A 15,191-nucleotide genomic window follows, 5' to 3' on the forward strand; every position below is an offset into this window, starting at 1 on the left:
CAGCGGCCTTTTGCGGCGTTGTTTTCGAGCGAGCTTTCTCGACTGCGAAGATGAGGGACGAACTGTTCCAGCCGATCAATTACAGAAGACGGCCTCTACAGAGAACGACCCGCCCGCGATAGGGACCCAAGGAACGAGGGTAGTAGGGTAGCTCCTACCACCACGGAAGAGCCGACGATCTATCCGACCACCCGGCCAGGGGGGAAGGAGTTCCCCGTTAATGGATCGAATCGGACTTTCCGGTTGGACGGACTGTAAGGTCCGCTCCCCGTCTCGTGTACCCTCTCCCTCTCCAATGGTCCAGTCGCTCGCTACCCTTACAGTCCGTCCAACCGGCCGATTCGATCCATTAACGGGGAACCCCACTACTATATAAAGAGTGCGCAAGAAGGTAGGCCATATGTACTGATTCAGTTCGGGAGACATGGCCACAACAGGGATAGTTCAATGGAGAGATGGCCTATTACTTTCCCTTCCCCACCCCGAATATGCGGAGTTTCGGTTCGCTTTCACATATGAGCCAGACTTTCGACGAAAGGGGTCGATTCTAGCAACTATAATTGCTTCGAGATAGCGTCAAAGTAGCGGGCTGATTCCGTACTCTAACAAGCTGATAAGGGGTGGGTGGGAGGAACTACTATAGTTGTTGGCTATGGGGGCCGTATTCATTTTTTGGATTAATTCCAGATTAATCAGCTTGCTAGGGTAAGCATTCATGGGGAATTATATCGGGCAGCAGGGTGGGGATTATAGTTGCTCGTCGTGATGCCGCGGCCTAAGAATAAGTGATGGGGCTGCTGAATCAACTCCCTACCAGCACTGGATCGAATCCTGCTTTTCACGGATAGAAGGTACCAACTACTATTACTTAGGGCTCCGCTAGATCGTATCAATTATCTGTGGTGTTTGCCTATGCAGGGCCGAATAAACGCTCATTCGGGAACCGGCCCCTAACCAATTTTGTGATCTACCAGTCCCTAATCAACACCAGTGCTTTCCCCCTCCCACCTCTGGATATGTAGTTAGCTTCTTCAGGAGCATACAGAAACATGTTTCGGAGCCCTTAGAATAGTAGGGCCCTTAGAATAGTAGGGCGAAGATAAACTCTTTAATAAAAAAACATCTCAACATTTATGATATGACCGGCGATGCGTAATAGGGGGACAACATGAAGGAACTAAAGGTTCTATGGGTCACTGGGTGGGAGGAGATGTATGTCCGCGAGACTTTTGATCAATGAATTGATCCGGGGTGGGGGGAAATATTGACGAAAAATCAATGGGTCGGCCAAATAAACTCTAGGCAGTCATATGACCTAAACTTTTGATCAATTCCGATAACTCCATAGAATTTTAGGGGCCCTCCAACCCATATTAAACAATTTATGTTCGATATCAATTTTCATTCTATACGTAACATGCCGGATTAAAGAAGAATAAACTGTGCTGGCGCCCAGTAGGTTCCTGAGAATCGCGGTGGGTAGGGTGGGCGTGTTAGTTATTTTCTAATACTCTTCCCCTCTCCATGATACTGGCCGAGCCGACGCCCTATATCTATATAGCAGGATGCCATGACTATGGCTATAACCGCTGTAACATGAATCGAATCCGAATCTCGCTGTAACGTGAATCCGGTAACAACTATGAATAAGTGGGCTCTTACCAACATCATCTTGAATATGTTGGGAACATGACAGCTCGTCATAACCGCGTGAATCCATCCGGTAACAACTAATCGTAACCGCATAAATGTGACCACTCAACCATTCCGGCTAGAGTCTCATTCGACATTGATGGGCTCGACCACCTACCTTCTTTCCCTTCTCCTGCCCCGGCCCTACGGGGCGGGAAGGTCATTGTTCCGATCATGTCGTCCACAGGTCTCGTCCACGGTCATTGTCATCTATGCGCCTTCAGGTCTGCATTGGCCACCCAGCATCGTACTCGTATCGTTGAGCCCGCCAGCATTACTATATCATGTTACGAGAATCATGACCGTACGATGTTGATATCACGTTACGTTCATAATCTTCCCACACTTGCTCCTACACTTAACTTGTCGAGCAAGCCCACTTATTCATGTTGGTAAGATGATTCATGTGACGCCAAGAGAGCTGTTTGCCATCCATTTATCTCAACTCAACCGACGACCCATTGTTAGCCCTCGGAACCCTTAGAATAGTAGGGGCCTCCCAAAAATGAATCTACCCTCACGCTAGAATTCCCAGGGCCTCCCACCCACCCCGGTACCGTTCAGTGGTTGATACGTCCCCACGTCCCCCCCTCCGCTGATTCCCCTGCTGCTCCAGCCTCCATGGTCGGATAACCCGTTGGTTGGTCCACTAATCCATGACCTATTACCGAATCGGGATCCCCGTAGGGGCCGGTCCATCCCCTCCTTTTCTGGAATCCGATATGTGGGCGGATGGTGAGTAATCCCAGCCGGTCATGAATGTGCCAGGATCGGTTTGAGACGATCGACTCGCCCCTATGATTCCCTCCCACCTTATTCTAGCGTATTCTAGCTTACTCTAGCAGGTTTCTCCATATCAAATAGTAGGGCCGAATTAATTACTGATTAATAACTATAGATGCCACCCGATTCCGAAATGGATAGTCGACCTGTCCATGCATCCCTTATCGATGCAGCACCACTGGCATCCGCCCCTTATTTAGATTATTGCACCTCTATCCCCAGCATTCACCCTACCTGATCCCGGCACGGGAGTTGATGAAAGGATCCCTCCCTCGGTGATGCTCTACTCTCTTCTATGGCCATGAAGAACACCCGCTACTGAAATCGCTGCTCCAGCCGATGCTGCCACCTCCCCCGCTAATGAAAGAGATATTGGGAGTGAACCGTGCGATCGATGTAATGGAGGACCCATCCTCTGGCCAGCAGAAGAATAGCCTGCCTGGACGCGATAGGGAAGGGTAGGCCTTATGACTCTTGTATTCATGCCTGCCTGCCTGTTCATTAGCCCACTAAACGGGAAACTCTAATTCCCCCCACCCCCCCTCTATATAGTTACTCCAATCCTACACAATTCGAGGCACCCAACTAGAGTTCCCTCCCACCCAACCCTGGCGAATAGGCAACCTCAATTATTGAGAGTTGGCGTACATTAATTGACGGCTACCCCGAATAGCCCTACAATAACAACAGTTAATGGCATCAGCTCGCTAGCCCTACAATAACAACAGCCGGGCCCCCTACAATTTGATAGGACGTATAGAATCGAGCACAACTAGAGTAGTTTTGTTGGAGGCCCCAACCGGGGTGGGTGGGAGGACAATTACTATAGTTGGGGCCAGGGTAGAAAAAAGGGTACTCAATTCTATGGCCTACTATTCAAAGCCATGGGGCCGGGGCTACAATTCGGCGTTGGTGGGTGGGGGGTATGGTTCAGTCGGTTCAATGCCTACTGTCTCGGCCCTACTATTCTATTCTTATCATACTCAAAATGGCTGGCCCGAGTTTGATCCGTAATATGTTCTTTCAGAAATCAAGAACAACCGGTGGGCCCCTACTATTCTATGGTAGCTGCCCCAGTTGGTAATACATATACAATATTTTGATCCCACCGGAACTCTATATCCACCCACCACTACCCTCGCGGGCCCCATGAATGCACACTGCCATTATTCTGATGAAGCCAGGGTGGCCCCTACTATTCTAAGGCCCCCTACAATTCTATGGGCGATTCTAGAACTATTTTAGATTGCCCCAACCTTCTACGGGGTGGGTGGGAGAACTATAACTAGAATTCATCGGGGGCATGTTACGTATAGAATCTTCACCCCCCCTATGCATGAATGCATGCACAGGGGCGATCGTCAATCCCATCTAAGGCATGTGTAGTATAGATAGAATCTTTGCGTTCTAGTGCCAGAATAGTAGGCCTACCTCAAATTGAGAGAGGTATCTCGATATTGTAGGTTCAGTCGGTTCAATGCCTACTGTATCGGAATGATGCGTCATCGGCGATAGCCGCAGCGTAAACCTAAATTAGCTGCTTTCGTGGTGCCGTACGTAGGGGGCACCCGCAGCATTATTGAGGGGGAGTTATTGATCAGAAAGAAACTGTTAAAATGGGGCAAGAACAAGCTACCGAGGCAGGAGGCAGAAATAGTTAGATCGAGAAAAGAGGCAATTATCTGGTTACTCGTCATTTGTGGTTTCATTCTATTAATCGGCATGGCCATTGGGGTTGTCGCTGGATACTTTGTGGGCCAGTCAGGATGGCGATGGTGCGGGCGGAGAGGGCACCCTATCACCCAGCTCCAGCGGCGATGGGAGCCCCCGCCCCCCGACGTCACCACCTTCGGGTGATAGTTCCCCATCCATCCTTGCCAAGCTAAGAAGCTCTTTTCTAGATCAATTGCTGGCACAAGCGGGTCACACAACTTCTTGTAGCTGTAGGATCTTTTATTTCTTTATGGGAGTATTTCGGGGGGTCATCTAACGAAGGAGAACCGCCCGTCGAACCGGAGCAGACTGGCCCCGAGCCCACTAATGTGCAAAAAACAGTAAATGGCATTGTGGAGCCATCGGAGGTCGCCACTAACCCGGAAACCCCGCCCCTATTTGAAAGCTCGGAAGAAGAGAAGCAGAAACGGATCGTTGCGATGGAAGCTCTTAGTAGGCTAGAGTTCTTAATCAAGACTAAGCAGATCCGGCTAGATGTGCCGGAGCAGCTGGCACAATACGAGGAGATCCAGCGCCAAGTACGCCTGATGGTTGGACATCTTGACCGGCGCATAGAGCTGCTTCAAGCTCGGGAGGAGGCGCTGCTTTCAGATCGGGAGGGGACCATTAGGTCGGAGCCAACAGGAAACGGCGAACCGACCGCCCTGCCTCAGGACGAGCCGGGCCCTCGAACTTACCCGATGGCGGAACCTCTATGGTAGTGATTCGCCAACAGAGTTACGAGAACGACTCTATCACCGCCTGATGGCGGCCGCGGAGAACCCCCCGAGCGATAATGATCATCCTCATCCCACCCCGGGAAGGGAATTGATCAAGGCCCCCATAGAATAGTAGGGCACAGTCATGTCTGACACCCCCCCCATTAATATTCCGATGAAGATTGAATCTTCGCCTTAAGGGAATTGATCAAGGCCCCCATAGAATAGTAGGGCACAGTCATGTCTGACACCGAAAACCTTGATTTCGATTGAATCTTCTAGGGAATTGATCAAGGCCCCCATAGAATAGTAGGGCACAGTAATGTCTGACACCTTTGAATCGGGGTGGGCTCGCCTTCCCGGATTAAGTTCCCCCACCTATCCTTCCTCCCCCCCTACCTTTTCTAGTGGGCATGTTACGCGGTTGAACGAACTTGAAAGCTTTCTGCTTCCTCCCACTTCGGGGCCATAGAATAGTAGGGGGCGGGAATTGAGGAAGAACTACTATCTATCTATCTATGGCAGATTCTAGACCTAACATGCCCACTCGGTTCAGATTATAGACGTAACATGCCCCCTTTACCTTTATAATAGTAGGCGGGGCCTTCACCCTCTCGGGCTGTTTTGCCAACGGGCGGGGGTCCTCCTCCAATTCTAGTTGGTGGGTGGCGGGTGGGAGGGGCCCCTACTATTCTAAAGGGCCCTACTATTCGCCCCTACTATTCTATGGGCTAGGAAAGGGTGGGCCCCTACTATTCTATGGCAGGAGGATATAGAAGCCAGGTAGTCGGTAGCCCTACTATTCTATAGGCTAGGGAATTCTAGTTATCTCCAATTAGTTCGGGAGGGAGGGCAAAGGTCTTTCCAAATCAGGTCAGGGTCATGACTTAAGGTCCGGGCGGCGAGAAAGGGCATTTAAGAAGAAATCCTCCCCTTCTTTCTGATCTTGAAGGGTCGCCAAGTGTGTATAGGGCTCTGCCTCCTAATAGAATAGAAGAAGAGGGCCCTTTAGAATAGTAGGGCGAAGGAGCAGGTAAATACTTCGATCAAGGAAGGGAAATAGCATATAGAAAGAAAGAGAGGGGAACCGGAGCATATATCTAGATATTGGAGTAGTGCGGATTGGAGTAGATATAAGAGAGACCCACCCATAAAAGAATAGAACAGGTAGTCTACCGTGCAGTAGAGTGATTACCGTGCAGTAGGCGGCAGTTCCGTGCAGGTAGGTGTGGTACCTTGGTACCGTGTATATAGAGGGTGCACCCACCCAGAAAAGCATAGAACAGAGGGTGGGTGTTGGTTTTGTTTTTTCCACCACTATGGTGTATTGTATGCAGTGATATATAGGTGTGATGATCTTTTATTCGGAGAATCGACATTGTCGGAGAATAAACAGCCTAAGGCGGCGAATCTCAGGAGGAGAATTTATTGAATAGCTGTAATCAGACAAATAGCTCTTCGATGGAAAAAAAACCGTTGGTCGAGCATCCTCGACATTTTCTACAGTTAAAGCCCGCCCGGCATTCGTCAATGATCTTTGGAGTTATGTCTTCTCTTTAGGCTATCCCTAGTGACCGAAATGAGAGAATAGTTTACGTTAAAGCTGAGTTAGCGAGTAAAAGCACAAGAAAGACTCCTGCTCCGATACAGGAGACACACACCTCCTCTTCATCCTGCAGGTAGTCCCTTTGATGGAAGGCCCGAAGTCTGGGATGGCACGGCGAAGGGTCTGGCCCTTCGTTTCTAACTCTTCTGACCCACTCATAATCCGGCGGGTTGCAGAACTTGTCCTCTTAATCCGGCTGATGCTGGAAGGAGAAGCCATGCGAACGGGCGTGTTCCTATCAAGAAAACTACTCCGTCTGGGTCATAGTTGGGCCTTGTTCTAATAAAATGGCGTTTCAGAGCCCTTGGGGCGAACCCAAATGCGCAGCAGAATTCCTAGCCAACGTTCCCCCATAGACTTGTAGGGGGCCAATGCCATTCTTGCTGCTAATCCAGAGTGGCAAATCCCAGTCCATTCGGATCAAGCTATGTGGCAGGGCCACTTCCAAGCCCACCCCCTACTATCTATAGGGCTTCGGAAAGTGCCATCAGAAACTCGATTTGCCGATTCCGTTGCCTCCGCATCACGGCACATAGGCGTTGGTAGTTCCATTGATTGAGTCAGAGGAAACGGGCCCTTATATCCGCCCGGGGATGGATTCTGCAGGAAAACCCAACTATAGAAGGTTGGGTCCCTACAATTCTATGGATAAGCCTGCTAGAATAGCTTTCTCAAAATTCTAAAAAGAGCATTTGATTCAACGGTCGCTGTCGCCATTCTTCGTTCCACATGCATGATGGCGGGTGTTCATGGCAATCACTTCTCAGTTGCTTTTGTCAGGTTTCGTCGGCCTGACCAGTCAATGGGTCAAGCGAACTATAGTTTAGTTATGACCCTTAGTCTCTTCGAAAGAACCGGAGAAGATCAGGGAGAGGAAGGAGCACGAACCAAACTACTTCAGAATAGGGGCAGCCGGGGGTTGGCCCGCTTTATAGACTCTACCCGGTTCCTATGGGGAGAAACTACTCACTATCGAAATGAAAGACGATCGATTATCTACCCAAGGGGATAGAAGATCCCACATACGGAAAAAAGTCGCAGGGAGAGTTAAACCGAGTGGCATTGCAAAGGCATAGTGATAGTAGGGTCGGGATATCCCCGCCCTCCGGACCGGACGTGAAGGTCCCCCCTCATCCGGCTCTCCGCAGGGGAATCTCCACTCACTGCTTCCCCCAATATCCCCCCTCTGCCACATCATGGGGAGGTTTACAGGAGATCCCAGAGGCTCGCTCGGAAAGGCTGCTTGCTATAGCAGTCCGGCTGCTCCTGCCGAAATCATTACTATCCATTATATCCCCCGTGCTCTGGCAATTACGCTCCCTGGACTATGGATTGACGAAAAGAAAGATCCAAGCGAGATATAGAATGGAATGATGACGATGCCCTAGCACACCGGCAGGGCCTTCTTTATTGTCCTCCGATGCCGCCAGAGAATAGTAGGGGCTGCCATTAATCAGCCCCAGCCGAATTGGGCGGGGCCCTCCCCCCCCGCCCCCCATTATAGTTGTTATTGTAGGGGAGCCCATAGAATAGTAGGGGCCCCCTTAGAATAGTAGGGCAACTATCGAGTGCAAGTTTATTAATGAACGCATTAATCTACCAGTCCCCTACTATTCTATGGATTAACCTGCTAGCCCCAGCCGCCCCCCGGGAGGTATATTATCGTAGGGGCCCGCCCAATAACAACTATGATGGGGGGGGAGTAACAATTCTAGTTGGAGGGTGGGACTCGATTATTGGCGGTCTTGTAATCCAACCGGCCCCACCCCCCACTACAGAGGATAGGGCCCTGTATCTATAGTTGGGCATCACCCGGGGCTTCTTCACCGGCATGGAATAGGGAATAGAATGCAATGGGATGGTAGAGGGCTGCCTGCGCCCGCGATGACTGTCCCCTCGTCCATAGGGACTGGCATACTACCGCAGCGACTCCCGCTAGATAGCCGCTCTTTAAGGAAAACACTCACCTGACGAGCTTAACCACCCGCCAACTATCGAGCCCCACCCAACCTCGATTCTAGCAACTATAAGAGGCGGGCTTCAATCAAGCCCTACCCCCCCACCCCCCTACCCCCCCCCCCATCATAGTTGTTATTGTAGGGGGCTGGGTCCATAGAATGTCGAGGGAATGCGCCCCAGCCCCCGCCCGGGGGCATAACCGGGGGCCCTTTAGAATAGTAGGGGGCTCGAATTAACTATGCAGGGTGGGTGGAATAGCCCGTGTGTGGGGCAGCAGGGTGGGGGGCTCAAGTTCTCCCACCCACCCCTGGGCCATGCCCCCCACTTATTAATTAGCCTGATAGCCTTAGAAAACTCTATCAAAAAAGGGGGGGGTTGGGTGGGACTATAGTTACGGAGGAAGATAAAGGCGGTGAGGGTCTATCCAGCCTCGTGGAAAGAGGGGGATTCATTCACTTGCATTCCTGCTTGCATGCTGGCACTACTAGAAAGCTCCGGTCTTAACGCCCCCACTACCGCCGGCCGAAGGTTCGTAGAGTCGGGTTTACCGTTTACCCACAACGGAGGAGCCACCCCCCCGCCAAGCCCTACCTCGATAAAGGGTAGGGCTCAATAGGGGGCAGGCGGCCACGGGTTGTAACGCACTCCTCGCACGACGAATCCACTTTGAAGTTGACTCATTTGCTTGGCCAATTGCCGGAATGTGTACGAAATGCCATAAGGGCCCAATATCTCAATAGCACCTTTGTCTGAGGCTTCGAATGAGACTTCGTATCCGAAACGCGGGAACGATCTGACTATGAAGTCATTAAAGACTTGATCGGGGAACCAGCGTTTATTTAAAGAGCAATAGAGTCGATTACCGGAAGTACTAGTTTGAAAGGCTCGTTGGAATCGATCCGCTACGAGATTGACATGATACGCCACGAAAGCACCTAAAGTACTAAACAGAATGGGTATTAGTTCGGTAATGGTTGGAGCAGCAAACTCGGATTCGGCGAGAATCTCATTTTTGGGTGGTACGGAAGGGGGATTGGCCCGGGAATTGGATAGGGGGTCAACACGCTGCGGCTCAAGTGCCCTCCGAACCGCGCGAGATGGTCGCCTATTACACGGCTCACGAACTCTGCCTCACTCTGCATTTGGGGGTACCTATTATTCATTCGTTACTCGCTATTCGTTATCCGTCTAGGCCCCGCGACCAAATGATTACCCAAATGAAATGATTACTAGTACTCTATAGGTAGGGTAGGGTCCCATGCAGGGTGGGCCCCTACTATTCTATGGCATCGGAGGGCGATAGTAGGACCATTTTATCGATTATCTACGTAACATGCCCCCCCTACCCCCGGCCTATTGAAAGGGTAAGGGCTAGCTAAGTACATTAATGACAAGATTCTAGCCCCATAGAATTGATAGGGGGCCCTTCCCTTCAAATAGTAGGGGGCACTCGATAGTTGCTAGAATCGCCCATAGAATTGTAGGGGGGGTGGGCATGTGTAGTATAGAATCGAGGACACTATCGCCCTACCTCCGATGAAGGCATCCCGGGGCACGGATATCATTCATGGCACTCCGATGAACTGTAGGATGGTAACTGCTGCTAAGCTCGAGTGAAACGCTAGATAGCTGTTGGGTCGACGCGACCCGAATACTTCGTACACCACGTTATTCGACCAACGCCAGTTGCGTTGAACCCCACAACAGCGGAAGATCACCCGTCCGGGCTACCTTCCAGCTCTCCACGCTTATCATTCATTGGCACTCATCCACTTCGAATTGACGGCTGGTAACATTGATTCAATGGACATTGACATCATAATAGTACAGCACGGGACACGGGATCAGACCACTCAGATCGGAATAGCATTCACGAAATTGCCGTAACATAGAAACATTGGGAGGATTCGTTGGCAACACAACAGCAGATGGGGCGGAGGGAGTTATAGTAGTTCTAAAATGAACCAAGAGCTAGTCAATGGAGAGTAGGCGTCTGGTAATCAGAGTGCGAAATAATTGAAAATGGTGCCTTCGGGCCTTCCCCCTCCGGGCCCCAATACAATGCTCGAAAATCACTTGTTGTAGGCGGGTTAGTTCCTCAGTCGTCGCCCGAGAAACGAAGTGTTTACTATGGCAAGCCCAGCCATCCGCGAATAGCACATAGGATTCGGCGCGGTCCGAACCGCCTTCTGAACTGATGCGCCACGCCATTTCGTGGAAAAGAGTGTCCATATTCTCTCTCCCAAGGCGGAAAGAAGAGTTGACGCGACCCCACCAAAAACGCTCAGGGAAATTCTCGGAGTGGTTGAAGCGAGCGAGATCCGCCACCGCTGCACTCTCCGATTGCTCTACTAAAGAGGAGCTGTCATCCCCCAGCGGCCTTGTCGCCTGTTCTACTATCGCTCCGGATGACGATGAGGCTCCCCCGACATCAGCCGGCGTTTCATTGAGGTCGAACCCTCGCCCGACATCAGCCGGCGTTTCATTGAGGTCGAACCCTCGCCCGACATCGACCGGGGGTTCGTTCAGATCTAACTCCCCGCCAGAGGGCAGCATCCAACAAGAATTGGGGATAGGGACTTCCCACGGATCAATTCCCCCCTCCATGCCAAGAAAAGAACAGAGCATGGAGAGAAAACGGCTGATCAATGGAAATAGGACCCGAAACCAAGGTGGAAGAACCTCAGATATCGGGTCCGATAGCCTCCTACAGATTAGATAGAGCCGCACCACTATCACACCTGGCACATATCTTATTCCAGCACAACAAACGAAGAAGATCAGGCAACACCGGAAGAATTGTGCGAAATAAGTGAATTGATCCAGTTGGGGCATCATTGCTGTAGTTCCATTTCCTCTATCTCTATATCTCTTATATATATCTATATATATCTATCTATATATATATATAGATAGATAGATAGAGATAGATAGATATATATATCTCCAGAATGAAGCGTACGAATAGTTAGTCAAGATCTGCGGTAAAGAGACTACTGTCAAGATACAACCGGAGATATAGGGATTCGGGTGGTCAGTTTTTACCAACGGAAAGCATGGGGGAAGCTATGAGGGTGGGGGGTAGGGCTACCCGGCACTAGACCACCTTTCTAGACTCAACTCAACTAAAAGCCAACTAGAGTCTACCAGTCAATTCTTTACTGGAACCTGCTAGAGTAAGGGCCCGGGCTAGACTACACTGAACTAAACTGTAGTCGGGGGGGTTCAATAGTCTAGTGGGGCGGTCCTCTCCCGGGTAGTCCGGGGCGGTTCGCCAAATTCAATTATCGCTCACCGCCCCCCCCACGGGCTCTCGACCGCCTTAAAACCCCGCCTCCCCCTCTTCTAATTAACTCTAGTAGGGGGGTGGGGTGGGTCTGCATTGGGAGAGCGCCCTCGGGCTCGACCGGTTGGTCGAGATGTCGAGAAAAGTGGGTCCATATAATGTCGAGGGCTTGACTGCAGTACCATAGCCTCCTCCCACCCGGGGTGGGTGGGGGGCAATAGAAGTTGGGCGAGCCGTTCATTAATGACGCCTGCTATAATAAGGGCTAGAATCGAGGGTGGGCCCCTACTATTCTATGGCATCGGAGGAGATAGTTCGGTCGATGCCCTCGAATTGTAAGTGATTGGTGTAATAATCGGTCATTCTCTTTCCAACTCGTCCCAGAATGGGCGTTAGGGCAAAGAACAAGAAGAAAGCTACTGAAGGAATTTGTCCAATAGTCACATATGGTGCCTCCACGGGTTCACATCCGATCCGACCTGATAGTAAGCAATCCGCCAGGAAAAACCGAAAGAGTTTCTGGTAGATCGGACGAGAACTTGAGCTACGAACATACGAACTTTTCAGAAAAGGGAGAGCCAAAAGCGGTGGAAAAACGAGTGCTATTGCGGCTACACCTCCTAATTTGTCGGGTATACTGCGAGGAATGGCATAGATTGGTGGGAAATACCATTCCGGCACAATATGAGGCGGGGTGGCCATCGGATTAGCGGGTATATAATTGTCGGGATGCCCCAATACATTAGGAGCACAAGAAATCCAAATGGAAAAGAAGATAGCGGAAGCTACCCGACCTACTAGATCCTTCGCGTAAAAATAGGGATAAGAAGCGATTTTATCCATCTTTGAATGCACACCCAATGGATTATTCGATCCATATTGATGCAATGCGGCCAGATGAAGAGGACTGGCGCCTACTGGAATAAAAGGGAGTGGATGATGAGGACTAAAGAAACGATTTAAGGTGGCATTGTCCACGGGGAAACCACCCCACGGCCAAGTCACGATCGTATCTCCCACTACGGGTATGGCGCTAGCTGAGCTTGTAATTACCGTAGCTCCCCGAAAGCTCATTTGACCCCGAGGTAGTGCATGTCCTATAGAAGCAGTCACAATCATTAACAGGGAGATGACAACTCCGAGGCACCAAACAAATTCCCTAGGACTGTCATAACTCGCATAATACAAACCGCGAAAAATATGGGGGTAAACCACGATGAGAAACATACTTGCCCCATTAGCATGCATATAACGAAGCAACCAGCCCCCTTCAACATCTCTCATGATATGTTCTACGCTGTTGAAAGCTAGATCCACATGTGGTGTGTAATGCATAGCTGGAAAAACGCCGGTCACTATCTGAATGGCTGGACAAATACCAGCTAACGAACCAAACCCCCGCCAATGACTCGGATTGCTCGGGGTCGGATAATCTATCAAATGCTGGTTCAGTGTGGAGAATATGGGTTGTTTGAGAATGGAAAATCGTTGTGTCATGTCTCTGTCCCCTCAATTCGACTCCCCCTCAATGGAAATTTCCGGGTGCCAATCCCGCCCTACTATTCTCAAGGGCTAGCAGGTTTATTAATCTACTATGGCACCAAAAAAGATTTGCCTATCCTTAAAAAGCTAATCGGCATCGACTTCCCCATGCAGATCGGGCTTGTGTAGGTAGATGTGGGGAATAATCGGTGCACCTAGACTCCCCCGATCGGGCTTGTGTGTCTATCCCCATGCAGATCGTTGTGTAGGTAGATGTGGGGAATCCTTGTTTTCGGAGATACGACACGGTCTACTATCTATAGGGCCCGGGAGATAGTCTAGGCCAAACTAGACTCTAGTATAACGATGCAGTCTATATACGTCACATGAGTGGCCAGGCATGTTACGTATAGAATCAATTGAAGTTGAAAAGAATTCTAGCCGCCCTACAATTCTATGGACCTCTGAGAAGCAGCTTTATCGTGAGCTAGACCCATTCCATGTCCCGGGGGCCCTACTATCAACTATAGAAAGGCCCCACCCCGGCACTAGTTCTAGTAGGCCCCCCGTAGAGCCCTCTCAAATAGTAGGGCGTAGTGAACTGTTTCGATTCAGTAGGAGCATCCAGCCCCAACTCGCTAATAAGGAAGCATGTCCCGACCACCCGCACAGCCCCGTATGATAGAAGTTGGGTGCTTTCCCCTCTCATTATTAGCATTGTTTCGACGCTCTTGATCTAGAATCGGGCACTGCGGGGAAACCTCTGTTAATTAATAAGCCTGCTAGTGAAACTAGGAGATGGATAAAATAGACCAGCCATAACTTTTATCGCATGCTCCAGATGAACAGTGGGTAGGCCTCACACCCGATGCTTGGAGAGAACATCATTCCCACCCTGCAGGCTTAGATTGGTTCTTCCGGCTAGGCCCCTACGGGGTCAGTCTTGTTTTCCGTTGATTGCTTTTATGCCGCTGTTGCTAGTACTAATCCATCCCATAGATGTCTACTCCGATTGGAACCCCCCACTATAGATGCGGGTAGAAAGGGAGGGGAGGCTCACCTCTCTTTCTCAATGAGAAAGGGTGAGAATCACCCGGTTCATCGAGGCCCCCTACCTATATCGAGAAACGCCCCTCTCCTAATAGAATAGCTTGGAGGGAGAGGACCTGACGGTACTCGTCCGACCCCCGCTGGGAGCCTATCCAAATTATTGATTGGGGGGGGGCCCCTATCCATAGTAGGGGAGAGTATAGTAGTGTGAAGTGATGCCATAGTATAGTCCTCTAGTGATGCAGGACTATAGATAGTGAACGGTACACTGCATTGACGGTCAAGGCCGAGCGCCCCCGGGCGACCCGGTCTATCGAGCGGAGTGGGCGGCGATCCCCGTCATGATCCCCATCATATAACGTATGAGATGACCGGGGAGTAGATGACCAACCATCATCGGTGACCCCCATCATGCAACTATAGTTCGATGGCGCATGATCCTTCTTGCTCGAACAATCCCGTGTGTAATCTCCAGCCTTCACCGGCATATCTTATCCCCCAGCTATCTATAGTAGGGGCCGCCCTATAGATAGTAGGGGAGGACCACTCCTTTTTGCAGGGTTAGTGCATGCGGCGATTCATCCATCACGCAGCGTATATAAGAGAGATGACCCATGACTCGTCTATAGAGTGGGACAGAGTAGATGACCGCTCCCCACCTATCCTTCCTATGGGGCAACGGTGTTCGATCCTTCGATGGGGCGCGATCCTCGGTGCCGTGGGGGGAGGGCGGTCGACCATTGGGTTATTCCATTCGTGTTCCATTCAATGTTACTACATTCCTCGCTGCTCCTACAATCCTATCGTCTTCCCACAAGTGCTTACAACATCCCATGTTGTTCCTACCCGCCCATAGGTGATGCACATCCGAAAGCACGTGTTCCTTCCATTAGCAGAGACA

General features: G+C 50.5%; 1 protein-coding gene across 1 annotated transcript; it reads right to left on the reverse strand.

The window, feature by feature from the left end:
* Positions 1 to 11,321: 11,321 nt before the first annotated feature.
* LOC131057903 (cytochrome b-like) lies at positions 11,322 to 14,595 on the reverse strand. The gene has a single exon (XM_059216331.1). It carries the CDS (start codon positions 13,253 to 13,255, stop codon positions 12,047 to 12,049), a length of 1,209 nt encoding a protein of 402 aa, XP_059072314.1. The 5' UTR covers positions 13,256 to 14,595; the 3' UTR covers positions 11,322 to 12,046.
* Between the last annotated feature and the right edge of the window lie 596 nt (positions 14,596 to 15,191).

Source organism: Cryptomeria japonica, unplaced genomic scaffold (assembly GCF_030272615.1).
Source record: "Cryptomeria japonica unplaced genomic scaffold, Sugi_1.0 HiC_scaffold_1741, whole genome shotgun sequence".
In the NCBI taxonomy this organism is placed as follows: domain Eukaryota; kingdom Viridiplantae; phylum Streptophyta; class Pinopsida; order Cupressales; family Cupressaceae; genus Cryptomeria; species Cryptomeria japonica.

What these genes read in the sequence shown, in the direction of transcription:
- LOC131057903 (XM_059216331.1), bottom strand. Translation starts at nt 13,255, where the DNA reads ATGACACAACGATTTTCCATTCTCAAACAACCCATATTCTCCACACTG.